This window comes from Sitodiplosis mosellana, unplaced genomic scaffold, assembly GCF_009176505.1.
Source record: "Sitodiplosis mosellana isolate CC-2019 unplaced genomic scaffold, AAFC_SMos_1.0 Smas_scaffold_42, whole genome shotgun sequence".
NCBI classification, from domain to species: domain Eukaryota; kingdom Metazoa; phylum Arthropoda; class Insecta; order Diptera; family Cecidomyiidae; genus Sitodiplosis; species Sitodiplosis mosellana.
In genome coordinates this window covers 453,710-476,695 of record NW_022595284.1, presented here as the reverse complement: position 1 = coordinate 476,695, position 22,986 = coordinate 453,710, and the positions used below count along the sequence as shown (strand labels likewise).

The 22,986-nt window shown below is 37.0% G+C and overlaps 3 protein-coding genes and 1 long non-coding RNA gene across 4 annotated transcripts; 2 read left to right on the top strand and 2 right to left on the bottom strand.

The window, feature by feature from the left end:
• Positions 1–494: 494 nt before the first annotated feature.
• On the bottom strand, positions 495–8,515 carry LOC129569744 (protein MON2 homolog). The gene is given in 18 exon segments (XM_055448887.1): positions 495–855; positions 857–1,309; positions 1,386–1,573; positions 1,575–1,665; positions 1,739–1,758; positions 1,827–2,498; positions 2,571–2,897; positions 2,986–3,198; positions 3,271–3,770; positions 3,876–3,986; positions 4,054–4,252; positions 4,365–4,488; positions 4,559–4,703; positions 4,774–5,776; positions 5,889–6,020; positions 6,145–7,323; positions 7,392–7,712; positions 8,180–8,515. Coding segments are annotated over 16 exon segments (4,509 nt in total). The 5' UTR covers positions 6,265–7,323; positions 7,392–7,712; positions 8,180–8,515; the 3' UTR covers positions 495–644.
• Positions 8,516–10,450: 1,935 nt separating this feature from the next.
• On the bottom strand, positions 10,451–12,711 carry LOC129569751 (guanine nucleotide-binding protein subunit beta-like protein). The gene is made up of 4 exons (XM_055448901.1): positions 12,524–12,711; positions 12,049–12,257; positions 11,119–11,577; positions 10,451–10,816 (listed from the first exon to the last, which is right to left on the bottom strand). Exons 1-4 carry the CDS (start codon positions 12,630–12,632, stop codon positions 10,637–10,639), a joined length of 957 nt encoding a protein of 318 aa, XP_055304876.1. The 5' UTR covers positions 12,633–12,711; the 3' UTR covers positions 10,451–10,636.
• A 423-nt stretch (positions 12,712–13,134) lies between these two features.
• Positions 13,135–21,693, top strand: LOC129569752 (serine/threonine-protein phosphatase PP2A). Its single transcript, XM_055448902.1, has 4 exons — positions 13,135–13,600; positions 18,966–19,529; positions 19,799–19,989; positions 20,088–21,693. The coding sequence occupies exons 1-4, from the start codon at positions 13,499–13,501 to the stop codon at positions 20,158–20,160; spliced, it is 930 nt and encodes a 309-aa protein (XP_055304877.1). The 5' UTR covers positions 13,135–13,498; the 3' UTR covers positions 20,161–21,693.
• LOC129569755 (uncharacterized) lies at positions 13,619–17,800 on the top strand. Its single transcript, XR_008688072.1, has 2 exons — positions 13,619–16,908; positions 17,043–17,800. It is a non-coding gene; the product is annotated as an uncharacterized LOC129569755 (long non-coding RNA).
• Positions 21,694–22,986: the final 1,293 nt, after the last annotated feature.

Below are 22,986 nucleotides of genomic sequence, written 5' to 3'. Positions count from 1 at the left end.
GTTTCATAGGAAGTTTCAGTGTGCGAATAAAACGCAACGATATCTGGTGTGAGGCGAGACCACCATATGTTTTATACCACACAAAATTGACGTTGTTCATCCATACGACTGCAAAACTGTTGTGAGACTTTGAAATTTTCACTAATTCACCCCGTACATTTTTTGTTCAGAAAAAATTGATTTCGATCATGGAATTGTTTAGCAAAATTGTGGATTCTAAAATGAGAATTGCTCATCAAATGTTTTCAATAAGTTCATTTCATTTCAGAAAAATGGTCGTGAAAGCCAAGCGATTTTCTGCCATGACAAATGCACTACACTGTGGACGAAGCATTCGTTTGATAGAGAGTTTGTCGCACTGTGAATCGTCTTCAAAATTTGTCAAGAAAATTACATGCAATATTTATTATTTGGCTCATAGGCTGCAAGGTCCATGTGTTGATTTCTTAATCTGTCCTGGCTAATGAATGAATAAAAGAGGAAAAGTGAAAAAATAACTTGAAAAAGAAATTCTTCATTTTGAAATTGATCTATGCATATCCGATGTGTGTTTCTCTAGATCAATTTTTGATTGACAAATCGATTTTCTTCAGGAAACAAATTACAAAACGTTGAATGCATTTTTTTTCGATACAAGATAAATCCTATATTTCACTTAAAGATAATGGACAGGATTCAACTAATAATGTGTAATAAGCGAGCAGCGTTTCAAAGCATGTCTTTGCGAATTCTTCTCTAAGTTTTAATCCGGCATCGTAAACACTATTCCGAGCGGTGGCCAAGTGAATCGATCCCTTATTTAAAATGGTCACAATGTCCAAGATGAATTGGTGAGGTATATGCTCAGCGTACGGTTTCGTCACGAAACATCTCAATGACTTGACAATCGATGGTTTCGTCTAATACAATTTCATCAATGCCACGATCTTCAATCGTACACACTCTCGATGGGAACAAAAATTTATCTAACGTTCCGGAGAGTATAGGCCAAACATCAGCAAATGACTCTGGATACTGTCGAGCCACTGGCAATCCAACATGCAGAACAGCCAGCAAACTTTCGATTGCTAGTTTCCAAGTGCTCGATGTCATGCATTTGTACTTCATTGCCAATGGAATTTTCAGAGTGTTGATTATCTCTAGCAAAATGCGCTCTTCAATTACAATCGGATCGTTGGCACATTGTAAATAAATTTTGACAGCAACATTCATTGCCTTTTCACCAAATGAAATGTAGTTCATGCTAACCCATTCGATTGTCGAGTGATTTTGATTGTGCTGATGTTGATTTCGATTCGATTTGTAAGGCCTGTGGTGATACAGAAAAAAATGAATTGGGAATTAAATCAAGCGGAATGGATGATTGATTTCAAGGGAATACACACCTAGTTTCAAGACGATCAAACGTTGGTGGCACAGAGGCGAATTTACTGAAATTTAGCAGCTGACTAAAAATAATTGCATTCATTGATTTTAATGGGGATGAAGGAGGTAGAACTTCTTTGCACAAAATATCCATGCACTCAAGCACACCGTCATGCAACGGAGTTAGAAGCGAGTCCGAAATGGTTATACATTATATATGGCGTTGAATCACTATGCACGGGAACAGCTACGGCATTCATTAGCACAGTGCACAGTTGGCGAAGGTCGTCTTCAGTGAATCTGTCGGAATGGAATGAAATTGTTAGTTTTTGAAAATAAAAATAACCCGTGGCATTGGCCAGTAATTACTAACTTGTGCACTTTCCATGCAATCTGCAACAACATTTGTTTCGGTTTATTTTCAATTTTCATTAAATGTCAATTTTATTTTCTCGGCTTACATTCCAAATGTCCATATTTTCCGTGCCATTAATATCGATTCCTTCAACTGGCATTTGCTTTTCCATGTCATCGTCGTGCTCATTGCTCGGTTTGTTGTAGAGAATTTCTTGGAACGATTTCAAAGCGGCCAAAGAGACTCCATTACTTTTGCTTAAAGCAGCGTTTTCAATGAACTCCAGTAGCAGCGACCACGCCCGAATGAAATCGCCGAGCGTTTGTAGCATGTGCCGTTTGGTATTGAATACTCGCGACACACCTGATAAAGTTAACACTTGAGTTTCGGCCCATTGCTTTTGTGCCGTGTTTCGTGAGTGATGAATTAAAATATTCCCGGTGGTATCGACCTTTTCACTGCTCGCCGAACTCGATAGACTTCGCACCTTATCCAACAGAGGAAACAGAACTTGCCACAATACTGATTGCCATGTCGGCGGCATCAAGAGATTCCCATGGGCTGAAATGGTTAAAAACAGTGTTTTTCCTGCCGATTTTCGCACTGCAGGTCGTGAATCGACGCACAAGTCGCCAAGACGAGCAAATAAGCACATCCACAGCTTATCAAAGTGCGGTATATTTAGAGTGCCCGGGAAATCGGGCAAAACAGTTTGATCTTCGGACACGGTTTGTGACAGCTTATCTTGGTTTTGATTGGAGTAGTCGGAAATGTTCCACTAGATAAGTTATTGGAAAAGAAGAAAAAATGATCCGATCAGTTGAGAAAAACATAATTCATCGCAACTAACCATCAAACCGACAGCTGTCAGAGAAATATTCAGTTCCTGCGTTTGAGATCCGAATTTAGCTGCCGTGTTGACAGAGCGCCAAGGCATAACGGGCAAAAAGTCGGTTACAACTAATTGCAAGCATTGGAATGCTATTCGAATCAATGCTTCGCCATGGCGATCATTAACAGCGCCAATGATGCCCAAAACTAAAGGCCATCCATGAGTCAATGTTTCGCCAGCTCCATTTAATACTTGTAAAACACATTCCAATTGCCGTTGACGAACGTCGCCATGCGGTACAGACGACAGCTCAGCCAATGGATTCAGAAGTAATGTTTGCAGCGTCTGTTTGGAAAAAACAAAAGAAAAACATTGATTGTTACAAATGGTTTCGTTTTATTTTAATGAAATCTGTTTTGTTACTTTGACTCACCATATTATCCTTTAGTGGTGTTTCGTATTTGTATTGCAGTGCTGCTTTCACGAGATACGTAACCGCTTCTACGCCCCACTCACGCATTCGAATATGTGGATGTTGGCACACTTCCAACAAGTGATTTGTTAGCGGTCGCCACAATACTTCGATGCGAGGTAGATTCACTAGACCCGTTTCCAATAGCTTTGCCACAGCGAATAACGACGGTTCCTGCGAAAATCAATTCAAACAAGAAATATAAACTTTTCCACCTCGAACATTATAAGGAGTGAGTAAATTTACCCGATTCGAATAAGCCAACTCCATTGCCTCTTGTGATAGTTTACACAATGCATCGATTAAATGATGTAGCGCAACATCATCCAAGTACTGACTAGATTCGAACAATTGACTCAGCATTTGAGATAGAACGGGCAAATCGGCCATAACCGATGTGGTTATTCCAGCTGTTGCATCGGTGGACAATTTTGGCACAACCTGTAAACTTCCTCCCGTCGACGGTTTCAAACCCAATATCCAAACTAAATGTTGCAATGTTGCGAGCACAATATGCCAAGAGGTGCCCAATATACACCCATGGCAATGGGCCAAATGTAGCATCGCTCTCATGCATTGCAAATTTTTAGCCGTTAACATAACCGGTCCTTGTTGTGCGCCAATTGGAAGCGATGTTGTTGGCAAAGGCGTTCCAACAGCCACAACTTGATGACGAAAATCATTTTCGCCGCATGACGATGTCATATATTGATGATTTAGGTCTTGGCTCGGAGAACGAGAATGAGCTACAAATAAAAGAGATACATTTTAATGCAAATTTATTTTAATAAAAACTTTTCCGCAACTTATCGAATATTTCTACTTGAAATACGAAATTATTGAATACGTACTTATGATGCCCGAGAATTGATAGCCCATATTCAGAACTGACAATGCATAATGCGGAGGTAAGGATGAGCGGCAAATTGCTGTTATGAAAGCATCTCGTGGTGTTTGAATATCTATTCGGTAAGGGGAAGGTTTGCATAAGTTATGATGCTAAGTTGTTTTTTTACCTATTTGCATTACCCAATGTACCGCATAGTGCGGCATAGTTTTGCATTGCCTTCAAAACATTCTCAGTAACTGATTCATCGGTAGCCGCATCAATTAGAGGAGTTAAAGCAGCCAGCAGACCGCACCAACTCGATGTTATCAGTTGGGCGTGTAATTGTCGATCAGCTTCAGATACGTTATCCTTGTACGGTGTAGGTTTCTCCTCTCCAATCTGAAAATTCGAACAGAAACTCAGTTAATAATTCAACTTTAACTTTGAGCGAATATAATTATAGTTTTGAACTGATATTATTCAAAAAGTTGTACGAAAAATACGAGCTTACCTTCGATGGACCAAGAACAGCCAACGAAATCGATCGAACAATGTCCAGAAGGCAAGCGTATGCCACGGAAATTCCAAATCCATCCGGTATTGGTGGTGGTTCAACTTTGTCGAGCATCTCCAAGCTATTAGAGTCAAAAATATCCATATTAACAGTATTCAAAGATGAAAAAACGATGCATATTTGATACATACAATGTTGATTTGGATTGTCCGGTTGGGAATGTAACAATAAGCGGCAGCCAGACACTTCTAAATAGGAATCCGGCTTGTTGTGATGCGCCCGGTACCATCGGTAATGTGCTCATCATCGGCAATGTTTGAGTGGGTGTCGAAACAGCTGCAAATACAAAATTGAATATGATATAACTATTTCCATCAGAATAATTTCGCATCTTCTGACACCGTACCATTAACACTATTCGAGTGTGTTGGTGCGAATAGGCTTTGAACGTAGGCTCCGAGTGAGTTGATGATATCTTGAAAGATGTTCGTTGCATGATCCTTTAAATCGTAACATTGGCAAAATGACACGAGCAGCTCCGGCTGTACGGTCATTTTATGAATGACTTCGAGTGCCAAGGAGCGTTGCCAAGCAGGTTTATCCGGATCCAAAAACTTAACGATTAAAGATAGAAATATTTCGCACTCAGTCACTAAAAGGCGGTGATATTTCTGTATTAGAATCGATACGACACGCAATAGGCGCATGCTAATAGGAAAATATGGTTTGTCCAACGCAACTGGTTGCTGAGGATTTGTCTGAACAACGGTTCGGTATTTGATATTCGGTGAAAAGAGTTTGATCACAAGCGCGCACACCCGTTCTTTTAACAGGAACGAGAATTCGGGATGCTTGAAGAAAACCGGGGAAAATGTGGTCAAAACCGTTTCCAGAAGTTCCAACCCGAATGTGCGAGTCATTTCGGTCATTCCAAGCAAGAACCATGGCTGATCAGCATTCACAAGCTGTACCAAGTCTTGGAACAGCAAAAATGCATCGGACGCACACACGTTGAGTCCTTTTGGTGCTTGGCCAGGGGCTTGTTTCAATTCTTCAATATTCACTTCTTGTATCGGTTGCTCTTCTGACGTTGAGGCTTCCGATTCCTGATCCTCAGTAATGACTCGTTCGAACACCAGTGAAACTAATTGCCGCACCGTGGCACCGGCCGTATTTATCGTTGTCGAATCTTTGGTGAAATGCAAACGAAAGCATAAAACAAGTGCTTTGGCCAGTGTTTCACCGTGCACAACGCTATTTGTCGTCAGTAACAAAGTAACCGTTTGCAACACTTTAACTTCTTCCGTTCCATGCTCCATTAACATCCACAGAGTATCAGTTATATAACGAGCACCCTTTTGATCGACTACTTGTTGTGTTATTAATCGTTGCATCATTCCAAGGCAATACTGAAAGAAGTGTAATGAAGAACAAAAGGAAACCATTATGAGCATTAAAATGGAAACACCATATCCATTGAAAGTGGCAATAAAATGACGAGAGTCTGAGTTAAAAACGAACCTTGATAATTTTCACATCTTTCGATCCACAACCCTGAACTAAAGCATATAAAATTTGATTGACGACATAATAAAGTTGAGTCGATGGCGTCGATGACGCTGCTTCCAGTTTTATTATTGCTTCTTCACATGACTAAAACGAGGAAGGGAACAAAGAAGAAAATGGAAATGATGAACAATTGAATGCGGAGATAATGTCGAATAATAAAAGTGCGAGCTATATTTAACATTGAAAATCAGCGATTTTTCAAACGAACCTCTTTGATTTGTGGGTATTTTTTCTTCGTTTCGTTGGCCAATGTGCGGAAATCGTTTTGCAAAATCTCCAAGAACTTTTGCACCGCTTCGTTACTTGAATTACCACTAACAAACGACATGATTTCTATTGATTACAAATTGTCTCTCTACCACGAATAATGAGATTTTGTTCCCGCCTCAGTCCGTTGCAATTTCATTGAGTTGAGTTGAGTTTTTGTTTTATCGGAATTTTTAATGACATTGGGTAAGGTTAAAGCATTTGCAATTCATCATTTTGATAACTGTGCATTTTATCCAGAAAGGTATTAATGTGATTATATCGGTTTTTTATTGCATTTGCTGCTGCACAAAAAACGACGAAGTTTACAATTCCAGCGAAAAGATATAAATGACAAAAAACATGTCACGATCGACTACAAAAATACATATGAACACAAAAGCTGTAAATTATTGTACACGTAGCGTAAATGCAAACAAACAATTAAACGACTAATTGAAAAGTATGAACAATTATTTCTCCATCCACCGAACAACTATCAGATCTCAAACAGCAGCAGAAACATATGGGTTTTTGTTTCCGTATCAATTTACATTGTTTGGTCCATGCAAATATTCTGTTGACACTTCGTAGCCACTTTTTGCACTTATGATATTAATTTTCCTTTTCGAAGTATAGACGTTCATTCAAGCTTCACATATGAATACACTACAACATTACACGCACGATTTTTTTTTGCAACACCAAGCAAAAGCAAAAGCAAGACCAATAATCAACCACTGTATCGAATATTGTAAGATTCTGTTGAATTTCTATTGTTAATTACCAAGCTATGTACGGTGTTTTGATATTGAGTAACTCGTTCTCTTTTTCTATCACAAAAATATTTTGTGTTGTTTTCGGACGAATTTTGTATAAGCGTCCCAATAAAAAAAAATAGGAGCAAATTGTTCGCTGTCAAAGTTGCAATTGGTTTCGATCAAACGTCAGAATGATGTGTCTTGTTGATGGTGCGCCATCAGTGATGCATTCAACTAAATTAGTAAACAAACCATATTTCTTTTCGGTTGCAGTTGAACTGCTGCCGTTGTTTAGATTGCAGCGGCCTTCTTCGGTGGTGGTGGTGCTACTTCTGGTTCCTCGTTGGAGCAACTGACTTCTTCTGTTTCACGAACGGTGTCTGCAAATATTAGAAATGCAATAAATTTCACAAATCCCATTCACATTCAACTCTTTTCAAGGACTTACTTATGAAACCACCTTCATCTTCATATGTTCTTGTGACAGTTTTCTTAACTTTAGCACGACGTTTGCCACTTGAACTTCCATTCACTTTGTTGCTCGCCATTTTTTCGGGCGACGGTGTTTTGTTTTCCTTTTCTTTCTTTACAACCACCTCTTCTTCAGTGTCCATTGGCTCATCTTGACTGTCTTTACCATTTGTCGTGCTCTCTTCATCGGATGACGAATCACAGAGTTGCATCACACGAGACCGATGTGACTTTGGCTCCAATTTCATCTTTTTCTTTGTTTGTTTCTTTTCGGCCGATTTTGTATCTTCATTCGATTCTGTAGAAAGAACGATGTTCATTTTTAGTACACCGTTTTGATATTGTTTTACCTTTTTTTCATCAACCACTTTACGTTACTTCGACTGGTTCATCGTGTTTGCTCTGTCGTTCAAATATTCCGGGTGCCCGAAAATTTTGGAGCCATACAAGACGATGAATAAATTGTGGCTATTCTTATTGTATCGTGTGTGGCTACTATCCGTTAATATTGCCACACAAGTCGCATCTTGCACATTGAATACACACAGAGTTCTGTCACGAAAGATGATTTGTTGGGGACGTAGAGTGTCATGACTATATGTTCCAACATTATTTAGTACACTAAACTGATGTATAACTTATCGCTATTTCGTTTTTTTGATTCCTTTCCGTTCACATGCAAATTAAACCCACAGAGCACAATATCTTTTTCTATCGAAAAGTTCCGCTCACACAAATACTTCGTACATGAAAAAAAAGGTTTACCTTTTTAAATTGCGCTCATCTATACACCATTTGTGAGTAACAATTATTTGGTTTTTATCGAATTTTCCAATCGATTATTTCACTGGGAATGTGCTCGTGCAAATCACGGCCAATGTATACTTTTTGTACGTTTGCCAAACTAGGTAATGTTTGATAGAAATCTGTTTTTTTTTTCAGCAGACACAAAAAAATTAAATTTTCTTATGAGAAACTCCGCACATCACCTTAAGTTGTACTGTTGTATGCATTATACAACATTACTACTCACACTAGTTAGTGCTGGTCTTTTGTATGACTACGACTACGACGTCGACACAATGACGGCCGCTACTGTTGCTGCAAAACAGAGCCGAGAAGAGGAAAAGAAACAACAACAACACCACCAACCAAGAGAATTTCGTTCCAATTCAAAAGAAATAATTCGAAAAATTTAAATTAGGGAAATTTAACCAATGTTTATTGTAAAGATTATTTAAAAAATGTATATGCTAGCTTTATTCCTAATCTTTTGATTGATGATAACTTTTCTTTCGGTTTTTTCTCTTTTTTATCCATCGGTGACACATCATTCATGATTGATACTTTCCGTCTTTCTGTTTCAATTTCTCTTCCAATTTTCTGTATTCATCATGTCGTTTGCTTTGCTAGAGTTGTCGTATGCCTTCAATCAATTGATTGACCGCATTTCGCCCGGCTGCTTGCAAATCGTCAACCGCATTTTGCCCGGCTGTTTCCAAAAAGGCAATGACGTTTTCTTTTCCGAAGGGAATTGATGAGCTTGAACCGAAGATAATGCTATAACCGAATACAATGTCAACTTACGCTTGATTTCTGACAAGAATACCATGGTCAGCTATTTTTTCCATAACCTTGTGATATTCTACCTTAAGTTCTTTCAATTCTCGCCGAATTTCTCCGTTTTCTTCTCGAATTGCTCTGTTTTCTTCGACCAAATTAGCCATTTCCACTCGAATTTCATTCAATTGATCTTGAACGGTACTTTCTGTAGACATCGTTCAACTGAGAAAAAAGAAGAAAAAAATCGATATGAGCGAACAGATCTCACGCTAATAATCTTTGAAAAAAGTCGAAATATTTCGCGTAAATTCCCAAATGTTCCTCAAATAATGTAAAATAATTTGTAGAAATGGAAAAATCACTTACACAATAAATTTTCACAAAAGAAAAAGCAATTAAAATTGATTACAATAAAAGATTTGATGAAGAGAGTCAAAATCAAAGGGAACACTAAAAATTTTGAACTGTTTGTAAAGCGAAGCAGTATGAAAATGGCGAAGGACAAAATACATTTGTCTATAACAACGCTTAGTAGCATCAAAAAAGCAACATTTTCATACGCAGTTCCAATGTGCGAATGAAACGCAACGATATCTGGTGTGTGGTGAGGCGAGACCACCGTATGTTTTACACCATACATTATTGACGCTGTTCACCCATACGACTGCAAAACTGTTGAGATACTTCAAAATGTACGTACTTTGAAATTTTCACTAATTCGCATTTTCTGTCATGACAAATGCACTACGCTGTGGACCAAGCATTCGTTTGGTAAAGACATTGTCGCACTGTGAACCTGTTTTCAGAATTTGTTAAGAAAAATTACATGCAATATTAATTTGGCTCATGAGCTGCAAAGCAGTGCCGAGTTAACCAAATTTGGTGCCCGAGGCAAAAATGATTTTGGTGCCCCTTGCAATTTTTTCCCGTTATATATACAAATAATTATTGATGAAATGAACGTACATATCGAATTTTTTTTTTAAGAAATACCATTTTTGGGGCACCAAAAACATTTTTGGGCCCATTTTTGGCTGCGTGTTTTCTTTTTCAGATTATTAAAAAAAAATCCCATGCTTGTGGTGCCCCCAAGAACGTGGTGCCCGAGGCAACTGCCTCATTTGCCATATGGCTAACTCGGCACTGCTGCAAAGTCCATGTGTTGATTTCTCAATCTGTCTTGGTTAATGCATGAATAAAAGAGGAAATAGTGAAAAAATAGCTTAAAATAGAAATTCTTCATTTTGAAATTGATCTATACTTATCCGATGTGTTTCTCTAAATCAATTTTTGATTGGGAAATCGACTTTCTTCAGGAATCAAATTACAAAACGTTGAATGCATTTGTTTTCGATACAAGATAAATCCTATATTTCAGCATAATTCTCTTAAAGATATTCACATTACAATGCATAAATAAGCCTAATGAGTAAAAAAAGAGAGAAGGTACGATGTATGGAACAAAGAAGTCAATTTAATGTTTTAAATATCCATATTTTTATTTTCGCCTCAAAAACAATTGATGTTTTTTCTAACTAAATGTTAAATATGGAAATGCATTTGGATCGGCTGTTGCATCGACATTTGATCTTGGTGTGTGTGTGTGTGTACTTTTATAACAAAATACGGGAAATGCGACGCACGGCTTCGATGAGCATCTTAACGGGATGCTGAGACTGACACTTGCCATACACGGATTGTGTTGTCACTGTAACCAGCGAACAAGGTTTGACCATCGGTCGACCAGGCGAGCGACAAACATTGTGGTGGATCGGCCTTTGAGGTTTGTGAGATGACTTCTGGGCGAAGTTCTTCGACGGTTTTCTTGCAAGCCAAATCCTGTAAATAAACAATGATTCGAAATTAGTTTTACATTCTCAACGAAACAAATCAATCAATGGTAAATTCCATTCAATTTTTAGCAATCAAATTCGATTGATTGAAACGAAGTTGTTTGACTAGACAGGTGTTATATTTCGAATGAAGTGTCAAAATACAACGTTTAAAAGCCAAATTTCAATCTGGCATCTTGGTTAGTAGTCCGGAATGAGATAAAATCGAAATTTTTCATAAGCGGACCGTGGAGTGAAATCAATGCCATTTCAAAATGTGAATATCGCAATTTTGAAAATGAAACTCACCCAGATTTTGATTGATGGACCGTAGGCAACGCACAACCAGTAACGGTTTGGTGAGAAGCAGAGAGCATTGATGCTGTCGTTGTGGTCCAATGTGTGCAAATGTTTGCCGTCATTGAGATCCCAGAGCAAAGCTTTGGTGTCTTTGCCACCGGATGTGCACAATGAACCGTCTGGGGAAACGGTGACGGTGTTCAAGTAACCGTTGTGACCTTTGTGGTTGATCTTAAGTTTGCAGTTGGCCAAGTTCCAGACCTTGACGGTACGATCCCAACCGCATGACACAATGATTGGGTTGGTGTGGTTTGGTGAGAAACGAACGCATGACACCCAATCGGAGTGACCTTCATCTTGGATGGTGTATTTGCATTCGGCCAAAGTGTTCCACAACTTGATGGTCTTGTCACGTGAGCCAGACACGATTTGACGGTTGTCAGCACTGAATGCAACTGACAAAACATCCTGTTGTTCGAATGAAATGGAAATGAAAACGGATTAGTACAAAGAATCAAGCATTGACATCTATTGAAATAAAATTAAGGTTAAATTTTGGATGTTCCAACAAAAATCAATTGAATCGATGGGAAACGCCTTACACTTTAACAAGCTAAACTTACGTATTATGTTTTGGAATGGACGCCACACGCGCTCCACATTCGGTAGAAGCCATGTTTTGTTCTTCTGCCACTCCGAAGAGATGGCTCTTACAAACTAAATGTGGCACTGCTCAGCCAATCAGCCAAGGGCTTCAGTCCAATGGAAATGGAAAGAAAACACTTTGACGATGACTGCATCGCATTTGTGCTCTTTTCTTTTTTACTCAAAATTGCAACTGTTTCACCAGTTTACAATTCGATGTTTGCGATTTTAGACCGTTGCTTTGTTCACTGATTTTTTTCATGTTGAACGGAATTTTGGAAATCTTTTCTTCACCTTTGTATGATCCTTGAAACGGCGGGTGGTTTTGCCAGCAGCCAAATCCCAAAGACGCAATGTTTTGTCCCATGAACCGCTTAAAGCGTAGTTACCATCGGATGACAAAACTACGTCGCTGATAAAGTGCGAGTGACCGTACAAACGCTTTTGTGGGATACCATAGTTGGTGTCGTCACGAGTCAATTTCCATACGATCAATGTCTTGTCTGTGCAAATGATTAACACGAAAATTGTGATTATTTAGAGCGAATTTATAAAGAAAATCTTTTTCAAAATCATATCTAAAATGAAGTAATATTTGGTTTTCGAAGGAATTTCCATGTTTTATCGGCGGATGATCAAAATATTTATTGATGGATTTTCGGAACTTTATTTGGTGGAACGTGGTTCCCTTTGACAGATTGCTCAATACACACTACCGGCACACTTTTTACATGCATTTTTCTGGGATTTTTTGCAAAAATTCACTTACCACGAGATGATGACAAGATCATATCAGGGTATTTTGGGTTGGTTGCGATTTGGGTGACCCATCCGCTATGTCCCAAAAGGGTACCACGACGTTGAAGTGTTTCAGTCATTTTTACTTTCGTTTAAAAAACTTCGATTCACGTCTGTTCACTTCCACGAGCGAATCAAAAAAGAAAGACGAACGACAGCGCCGCATCAACCGTAAGTCATTGTCCACGCTGAATTCGCCCGTTGCGGTTCAGTATTGGCCGATGCAAGTGCCGAATGACATTTGCACAATTTGAAAGCGGCAACAATCGGAACGAAATTGACAGCTCATCCGGAATAAAATCGATGAATAATGAGTCTAAAAATAAATACATGCAATTTTCATCATTTTATGACTGAATTTTAATCTAATTTTAATTTTTTTTATTTTTAATGGAAAAATTGAGCAAATCACTAGCTTGAAAAAAATGCGAAAATGCAATTCATTTCAAATTTGATTAACCGTTCAACCTCGTTTTCCTGTGATGCCATCACATAACTTTGTACCGCTGAATGCGATTCGTTCTGTATGTGACGGTGTCGCTAGCATCAGAATTGCGCGCGCATCATTCGTTTGTCTCGTTCTTTCTTGGTGTCAAATTCACCAGTACATACATATATTAGCTCTCTTGCACAGCCAGCCCAAGTAGGCAACGCTGAAAAATTCCATCCAAGTGTTCGTTCGCCCCGTGTATACCATACAGTTGAATGTGTCCGTAGAGAACAGTCGTGTGAGAAAAAGAGATGCCTGACGTCATGGTATAGTGTAAAATAAAATTCAGCCATTTTGTTTGAAGTGAGGTTTAGTCTAACATCGTTCATGCGGAATTTTTTTACGTAAAAAGAAAATTTCCTCATCAAATCAAACGAAATTCAATCGAACTTTTAACAAAATCCACGCAACCAACCGTTTGACACATCATTGTTCAGTTTTAAAAAGTGTTTAATTATGGAGGATAAAGCAACGCTTAAAGATTTAGATCAATTTATCGAGCAGCTAAATGAGTGCAAACAATTAACAGAGACGCAAGTGAAAACGTTGTGTGATAAGGTAATGTGAAGGATTTTTGTCATGAAACATTCAACCATTTCAGATTCGATTCGATTTAAGCCAAATAAAATTATCAGCTTATGCGACACTCTTAGATATTTATTGATTAGTTGAACCAAAAAAAACAGACACACACACACACACACAATAAAGACAAAAGAAATCCATCAAATTGATATGATTCAGTGCCATTCGGTTTAAAGATTATATTCGAAAAATTACCAGCGACACATACCGTTCATGCACACTAAACGATGAATAGCGCAATTGAACAAAAGTCATCGATTTTAAAAATACAACATGAAATATGCATACATTAACGGGCATAGAACATTGAGATAACATCGCGACAAAGATATTGAGCTCTCTCAGTCAGTAATAATGGCTCTTCTTACGTATGTATCATTATCGTCGATGAAATAATAACCTGATTTTCAGCAAACATGGAGTAAAAAATCATCGCTCTTTCTCGTTGCAAACATAGACTTTCTTTCTTCGGTTCTTCGTCTTTTTTCTTCTTTTATTTCTGTTCTGCCAAATTGTCGCTCTCGCTTACTTGAACCGTAGAATATTTTCCGTCGTTTGTGTATTGAATGCCGCACACATATCCACCGTTCCCTCTTCGGTTGGCAATTCTATCCAGAATTCGTTCTGTTGCCCATCATCACACACACCACTACCAACACACCCATAAACAGCGAAGACAAGATGAAACGCACTGGATTTTATACACATGGAACGAAATGAGACCCATCATTCTTCTCAACGAAATTTGTAGATATATACAAAATGATTTTGATGCGATCACGTCTTTTTTCTATAATATTTTTTTTTGGAAACGTGCGCGTTTAATGTTGAATCGTGCGATTTTGGCACGATGCGATTTTGAGAAAATTATACCAAGCGAAACAAGTGAACACCAATCAGATTAACAGACTTGAATCGTTTTATTTTTGCTACCTTGGATGCTGTAAATTACGATAATCTGTGGGTTTTTTTCTATATATTTTATTGTCGATTAAAATGTAGTGGTTCGTTTGCTCGACGAGATATATCATTCTTTTCTCTTGTCAAGCGGTAAAATGCTCATTTCTCTGTGAGTTCGGTGACTTTGCTTCAAAAATCGGTCGTGCATGATTTTATTGGAATATTTACAATTTATTCATCATTCGAAATTGAGAAGAAAAAATGAAAACAATTCCGATTGAAACAAAGAAAAACCGTTTTCAGGGAACTGTGTCAGTTGTTGTATGACTCAAGCCATCGTCATAGTTTCACAATGAAAAAACGCAATTACGTGTATGTGGCTGGCAACAAGTACAAATATTTTTGAAGACGTTGCATATTAAAATTGTGACTTGAAGTGCTAAATGTTTTTATGGTCATATCAAATGGCAAAATTATTTCAAATAAAATGAAATTTGTTATAACACTTCTTCCCCTTTAAATCAATCAAGAGAAAAACCAAGTCAATTTTCGGCTGTGGGAATAATGGGCCGGAATTTGTTTCATTGGAAAGGGTTTTTAAAATAGTTTCCGTCACATGGTGGTGCATTCATAACATAACAATGTAGTTCATGCGATGATATAGAATGAAACATCTGAAATCGAGTTGCCAACATTGTTACAGTTTATTTAGTTCCGTTCGTTTATTTATTCGAGGCCACATCGGAAGTGAAATTCGTTTAAAAATTGAAAATTTTTGTATCGAAATTGAATTTTAGCTATGAAATCGACATGAATTATAACGGCAATACAACCGTCGAGAAAAACAACTTGGCTGGCTATTAGCAATGCATATGAATCGCAACATTTGCATGACAATGTCATTCTGTGCAAGGCGCCACCAAAATAGAGCAGAAAGACACCGGTTAAACGGGGCGATTCGATCGATTGATTTATATTTTAAATTTTTCATCGATTTGTGTTTGTTCAAAAAAAAAAACACACCATACACCTTTGTGAATGTGCATGAATGACGGCGTCAACACGTTTGATCGCTGTGCCCGCATTTATCGCTCGAAACAATGAATATACGTGTGTGTGGAAAGGTACGAGTGATACCTTTTTGCACTGCTTTTTTCTTCTTATTCGCATTGTTTGTTTTATCTATACTCGTTACGTACACACTCATGTGATCGATGTATGAGTCTCAATTGATTCTAGAACCAACTGAGACGAATGATGATAAATGATCGTAAGTGTGAGCGGCAGTAGCAAGGTCAATGAGCAGAGCAGCATCCTTGTGACATGTAATCGAATAACATACAAATTTAATGCCATATTCACGGTTTACATGTTCGATTCAGTGAAACGCGCGCATTCATAAAGTTGATTCTCGTGAGGGTAATTCGATGCATGTGAATTTGATATTCGATTTTCGTGCGCCGTTTGCCTTGTTGTCGCTTTTTTCTCAGGTACACAGACATAAGAAAAATAACGATTACGCAAAATTCAGTAGCCGTTCATGTCGTACGATGAAACATTTAGCAAGTTGACTATAAAGAAACAAACGAACTTATCACAATGCGACCAAGTTAGATAACTCGACAAAATGATAACTAAATGATTAGTACCACTGGGTTATTTCCATATGGTAAGCTCAGTATCCATTGCTCGAAGATGATTAATTAGTTCTCGGTAGCAGCAAAATTCCGTGTAAAGACGCAAAATGGGCAAGAACGTTCACAAAATGCCGTTGTTTGTTTGTTGTTTGCAAAGGTAGCTCCGTTTTTGCAAGTCTGATGAGAATATTCTTTTCCATATCGCTATTCATTCATACGGCTGAATATTGTTGATTCTTTTTTGCGATTTTCGATCGAATCATCTCACTCAACTATGTATTTCGTTCATAGACAGTCAAGACATGTTTGAATTGGAATACCCTCTTGTTGATACAATTCTAAATGGTGATATTCATTAATGTATACGCATAGCGTATATACGATGACAACACACTTATAGCTAGCTGCTCAGTCTAACTCAATTATTCCATATATTATCTTCGTTAATTAGTCATCAAGTTACATGAATTGGGCGAAGCGAAGCTTGGTGTTTTTCAGTTCCAAAGTCGCGATTGCATCAGCAATAAAACCGGTATTGATATAGCGGCTACTATGACACAGAAAAAGTGCATTTGATTTGTTTTTTAAATCAAAAATTAAGTCGCCTTAGTTGCGCTTTTGTCTATTTTCCATCATTTTTATTATTATTATCGTAATTAGCGCACGATTCGAGCTTAATTCCCGTAATGAGTCAGTCGAAGCATTTCAAGTACGTCAAAAATCAATACTGTGCAAAGTGCAAAGGTGAGGACCGAGTAGATGCAAATGAAATGACTTTGGTTCGGTGGCTGCTTGGCTAGCGATCAGATTTCAGAGTGTATCTATTTTTTGTGCCTCGTCACTTCACCGATTTATTTTCAAAATCAATTTATTTTTAGTTGCAATGATTCCGTGCGGACTTCCTTTCGCATTCGACTCAAAATAAATCCGAACGTTTCCTTCGCAATTACGAACACTCGGGGTCTTGGGCATTGGCATTATCGGGGGACAAAAAAAGAAATCTTTTTATCGCATAAAAGGAAATGAAATGACAACGACCTCCTTTTTCTGCACACACTGCGCTCTGCACAACGTGCCATACGTGGTCAAATGTGCTTAACTTTATTTTAAACGATTGTTTTCCCGCACATTTTTATTGAAATAGTGGCACTATGGCAAGTGAAAAAAACAGACAATCGTCGGCCACAACATGGCTGTGCAATGGCAGCTCCACAATTTTTGAATGTGCTTTTTAATTGTGCGGTGTGGGCAACGTGATCGTAATATGCAAACAGACGATGGCGAGATCAAGTTGACAAGATACACACACGCTCACGTACAAGTTCGCCGAAACTGACAACGGGAAACCAACAAAGGAAGTTAAAAGAAAGTCACACACATTGCATGTGGCCAATTTGTATGTTTCTCTATGTACTATATTCAGCTAGGCGCGTCGTCTATTTTGTATTTCACGCAACAACAACAAAAAAGAGAAAATAAAAGAGCTTAAAAATAGTATGGAAACATTCGCGAAGAATCACAACACACCAATTTTAGTGAGGGCATTTGCTTTTTATGCTTTGCAAAGGGGGGAAAGAAAGAGATAGAGAGATAGAGAGAGAAAGAGAGAGAGTGCGAGAAATAATAAGAAGAAAAATAAGCGAAACCAGTGCTGAATTGTTATTCTCATGTATCATGCAATACGCCAGCATTCGTCTGTCTCGTTGGCTGAACGCATACATAGACAACAAAATAGCGAGAGATAGAGAGAAAAAAAAAACACGAGGAAATTAATTTCATTTGAAAACTATTCAAATCGGTCGTTTTCATTTATTTCCCAGATGGTGTGTGTCGGATCGCCGGCTACCCATTCAAACAACTACCACAAACACACAAAAGTCAGCTATTTTTAAAATCATTTCGCAATAAAATAAATAAACATTTCACACAGATTGAGTGCAGGATTTTTTCTGTTATTTTTTTGTTTAATGTCGTTTGATTCGAGTAATGGAACATAACCATTTTTACTGGCATTTTATTAGCTAGTACCAATTTACTCGTAAAATAGAAACTGATGGCATCGAGCGTGCCGAAATCACATTGGATGGGTTGAAATGTCATAACGAATGAGCTCCAAATTGTATTGTTTACTTTTCATCAAAAGCCAAAACTTTATGGTTTCGGCCTGTGTGTTTACTATGTTCGGTTCAACCTAGTAGTAGTTTTTTTGTGTCTCATTCGAATAGTGTTGAGTGTGAGTCGGAGATTAGAAAAGCGCTTATGTTTGCAATACATGAATTTCGCTTGATGAAATTGCAACACAAGCGGCTGCATTACATTGAAACGCTCTGTCGAGCAGAAAGAGCGAAGGGATGTCGCCGCTAAAATTATATCTACGTGCACATTTCCCAATCTTGCAGAATAATGGAATTGTAAATTCAAATTCAGCGACAATATTCAGCCTCGGTGAATTAATGAATAAAATACATTCGCTGTGGAATGAAATCTTCCTGCGCTGATTCAATTGAAATGTAAAAATCCGGTGTTTTTCATTCGCAATTATTCTTGGAGTTCGCTCAAAGTTCAGTTTGCTAACGAATAGTCGCATAGCAATGCGTACTTATCAAATGTCAATTTCGTGATAATAATTTGTTTTTATTTGTGTGTCTTATCACGTGTCGCCTCGAGATTACCGTTCTGAACAAGAAACGACGAGCCCTTGCGTAAACTTTGTTCTTCATTCCTACGTTTTCTACAGAAAAAATTATCTTTCTAACGGTGTTTTTTTATTTTCTTCTCTTCTCTCTTTTCCCTAAAAATAGGCGAAGGAAATTTTATCAAAAGAATCAAATGTGCAAGAGGTGAAATGTCCAGTGACAGTTTGTGGCGATGTTCATGGTCAATTCCACGATCTAATGGAACTATTTCGAATAGGCGGACGATCACCCGATACAAATTACCTATTCATGGGCGATTACGTTGATCGTGGCTATTATTCAGTAGAAACAGTAACACTTCTAGTGGCGCTTAAAGTACGCTATCGCGAACGAATCACAATTCTACGTGGTAACCACGAATCCCGTCAAATCACCCAAGTCTATGGATTCTATGATGAATGCTTGCGCAAGTATGGCAACGCCAACGTATGGAAATTCTTCACCGATCTGTTCGATTATCTGCCACTCACTGCATTGGTTGACGGCCAAATCTTCTGTTTGCACGGCGGTTTGAGCCCATCGATTGACACGCTAGACCATATAAGAGCATTGGACCGGATACAAGAAGTGCCACATGAAGGCCCGATGTGCGATTTACTGTGGTCAGATCCAGATGACCGAGGTGGCTGGGGCATCTCACCACGTGGCGCTGGCTACACATTTGGACAAGTGAGTAATTTTATCGCTCAGCTCATTCCAATCTTATCATGTACAGTGTTCTTATAATAGCTCTTTTCAAAATGAAAACTTGGGTTTTTTTCTTTCTTCTGTATCGAATTGATAAGAACGATTAGTTCAACATGTATATGTCAATATGGAAACATATTTGTGTTCACCATTAAAATACTTTAGTGAAAAATAGCATTTTCTTATGAAATTCAACAATTTATTCAAAATTCCATCAAAATTGATGCTAACCATATTTCCACTTGAAACAGGACATTTCGGAAACCTTCAACCATACAAATGGATTAACGCTTGTATCTCGTGCACATCAACTTGTAATGGAGGGCTATAATTGGTGTCATGATCGCAACGTCGTTACAATCTTCTCTGCTCCGAACTATTGCTATCGTTGTGGTAACCAAGCAGCTCTAATGGAATTAGATGATTCACTGAAGTTTTCATTGTAAGTTTCAGTCCCATGCTCCCAGAAACAGACAAATCATCGAAATAAACAATTTCAAGTTACTGATTGACTTATCATTTAATCATTTTCCGTTACAGCCTTCAATTTGATCCAGCTCCTCGTCGTGGTGAGCCGCATGTTACACGAAGAACACCTGATTACTTCCTTTAAAAACAACAATAAAATTTAACGGTAGTAATAATGTTAAAAAGTAATTACATTTACACCAACACACACACAACACACAGCAGAAAAACACAACAACAACAAACCGAAACAACTGCATATGCATAAACAATAATTTTCCTATCAGATTAGTGTTTATATAAAAAAAACAACTCTCTGAAAAAAATTGAGAAAAAAAACAACAATAAATATTAATAATACTATCTAATTGCTACTTTAATTTTACAAATTCAAAAAAAATGCATTAAACAACAAAATCAGTGAATAAAAAAAATAAAGAAAAAAAAGCGAATCATTCAAAAAAAAAATCATCTGAAACAAGAGTTATTCGTAGATGAATAGAAATGCGAAATTGGAGAAGAAAAACAAAAATTAGTAGCCAAGCAAATTACATTTTTTAAAGGAAAAAAAGAAAAGAGGATAGAAAAGAGAAACAAAGAAACAATGTTAAAACTTCTCGTATTGCATAAGAAATGCAGAATTGAATGCATGATTTCGACTGTGAATGGTTTTCTGGGTTCGTGTAAGATAAGCGCTAAAAAAACTCATTCAAAATAAAATTCTCTCATCGAGCCGTATTTCGTGTAATTATCGTGACATTTGGAAAAAAATAAATGCTCATCAATCCGAAAACAATGAGAAAAGAAATTTGCGGAATTGGTTCAGCGACATTTGTTTTTCTTTTCTCTATTGTTGTGTTAAAAATGGGCATTTTGTGGAAGTAAACAAGTTAATGACATTTTTTTGCTTATCTAACGCACTGTTTTGTTTTCAAATGCTGCGTGATGAATAACCACCACTTTTTATTTAAAGAAAAAAAACAAAAACGACGCAATTTCCTAGTGTAAAAATTGTGGATTTGTGCGCAAAAACAAAATAAGTGTAAGTTTAGTGTATCGTGGCATTAGAACAAAAAAAAACCAAAACAAGCAACCAATTGAATTTGCCAAACTCACTGGCGAATTTGGAACAAATATCAAATGTAACACAAAAATCGTCTCGATCGAAATCAAGTTGTTTCTTTGATAAACAGAAAAACACACACACATGAGATAGAGAGAATTATACATTTTTAAAGAGAATTACACACAGAAAATAAACACATGTTCACATTCATTCAATGAATTATGGAATTTACAAGAATCCACAACTCCGACGCCATCAATTTTGCATTTTTACGGAATTTCTTTTCTTTTTTTAAACAAAAAATAAAATCATAAACAACAATCAAATTATGTAATATTTATTGGAAAAGTTTCACGTGAGGGAAAAATGCGTTCAATGCATTTCCTTCGTTGTGTTTCTGTATAGTTTTCTTTTTTCTCCTTTTCGAACTTTTTTTTTATTTCGTTATCCCTCTTCTTCAACATAGACAACAAAAACAAATTTTTAACTCCAATTATACAACATTTTTATTTTAAAATCTTACTAATTAATTATTATTATACAAAACAAACAATTTAAATTTAAAAGAAAAATATGAATAAAGGAACTGCTGAGAAATTACAAAAAAAAAAACGAACCGTTTGCGTGTCGAGTTTTTATTTATGAATGGCGTCATGGACAAACACACAATTTTAAAATTGAAATAAAACTGAGCAACAAGAATAAAACAAAACAAAAACCAATACCAAAACAACAACAGCATCAACAACAAAATACATACAATTTAGAAAAACAAACGTGTTGAATTTGGAAGCGCTATTTTACTCACAAATTGTGGAATATTTGTTTTTTTTTTCACATATACAAATTGAATAAGCGTACTAAAGATGTTTTCTTTTTGGATTACCACCAAAATGGATTGGTTGATAAAAAGAGAGGAATTATATTTAAATTATACAATGATATACATGCATATAATGGCATAAACTTTTACACATTTACATTAAAGTGAGAAACAAAAAAAAATCATGGAAATCAACACAGAACAAATGGACTAAAAATGACTTACAAATGTAATTCGAGGGGAAAATAAGAATCGCATGTGAGCACACATTCAATATGTTCAAATGTATGACGACATCATTTGTTCGATGGTCAAGCATTGTTAATCGATCGTAATCAGAGAGAAGTGGACAGAACGGGTCGCGTTTCAATCGATTACAGTTGACTGCAGCCAATTATCAGTGCTAAACTCTCGATTGCGAATGTATTGTTACATGAATTGAGATGTGGTTTCCCTTGCGCAAATAAAAAAAAAACAAATCTAAACACATATTGCATTAGAGGTGAACTATTAATATAAGTAACTTGTGTAGTTGATTCAGTGCATGATGAGTCAAAGAATTTAGCCGAAACGTGAAACAAACAAATCTTTTGAAATATTCAAAAATCAACACAAAACGACACAAAATACATTAAAATAAATTGATGTCAAACAACTGATATAAAAACAAAATAATAATAAAAATGAATACACAAGTATATAATAGAGGTGATGGTTGTTATTTATCGTCTGTTCTGATTTAGTATCCTTGACTTCTGCATAAGTATTTTTATCATGGGAAAGTAATTCAGTACATTACCTGATGAAGTCATCGCTGCGGTTCAAAACACCGTTCAATGGCGAAATTTCATTCAAACATCGAGGAGAAGTAGAATCGTTTTCGTTGAAATCCTGTAAAATCTTGAATAAAGTTTTGAAGCACAACGAAGAAATAGTCGTTTCCTCAGATGAAAACATCATACGAGGTCGTTTTCGACCATTTTGCTAACATAAACTTTGAACGATAACATCAGATTCACCCTACGAGGTAAAAAAAATTCAGTCATCGTTTTACAGAAGTTTTCAAATGCTTTTTCTATTTT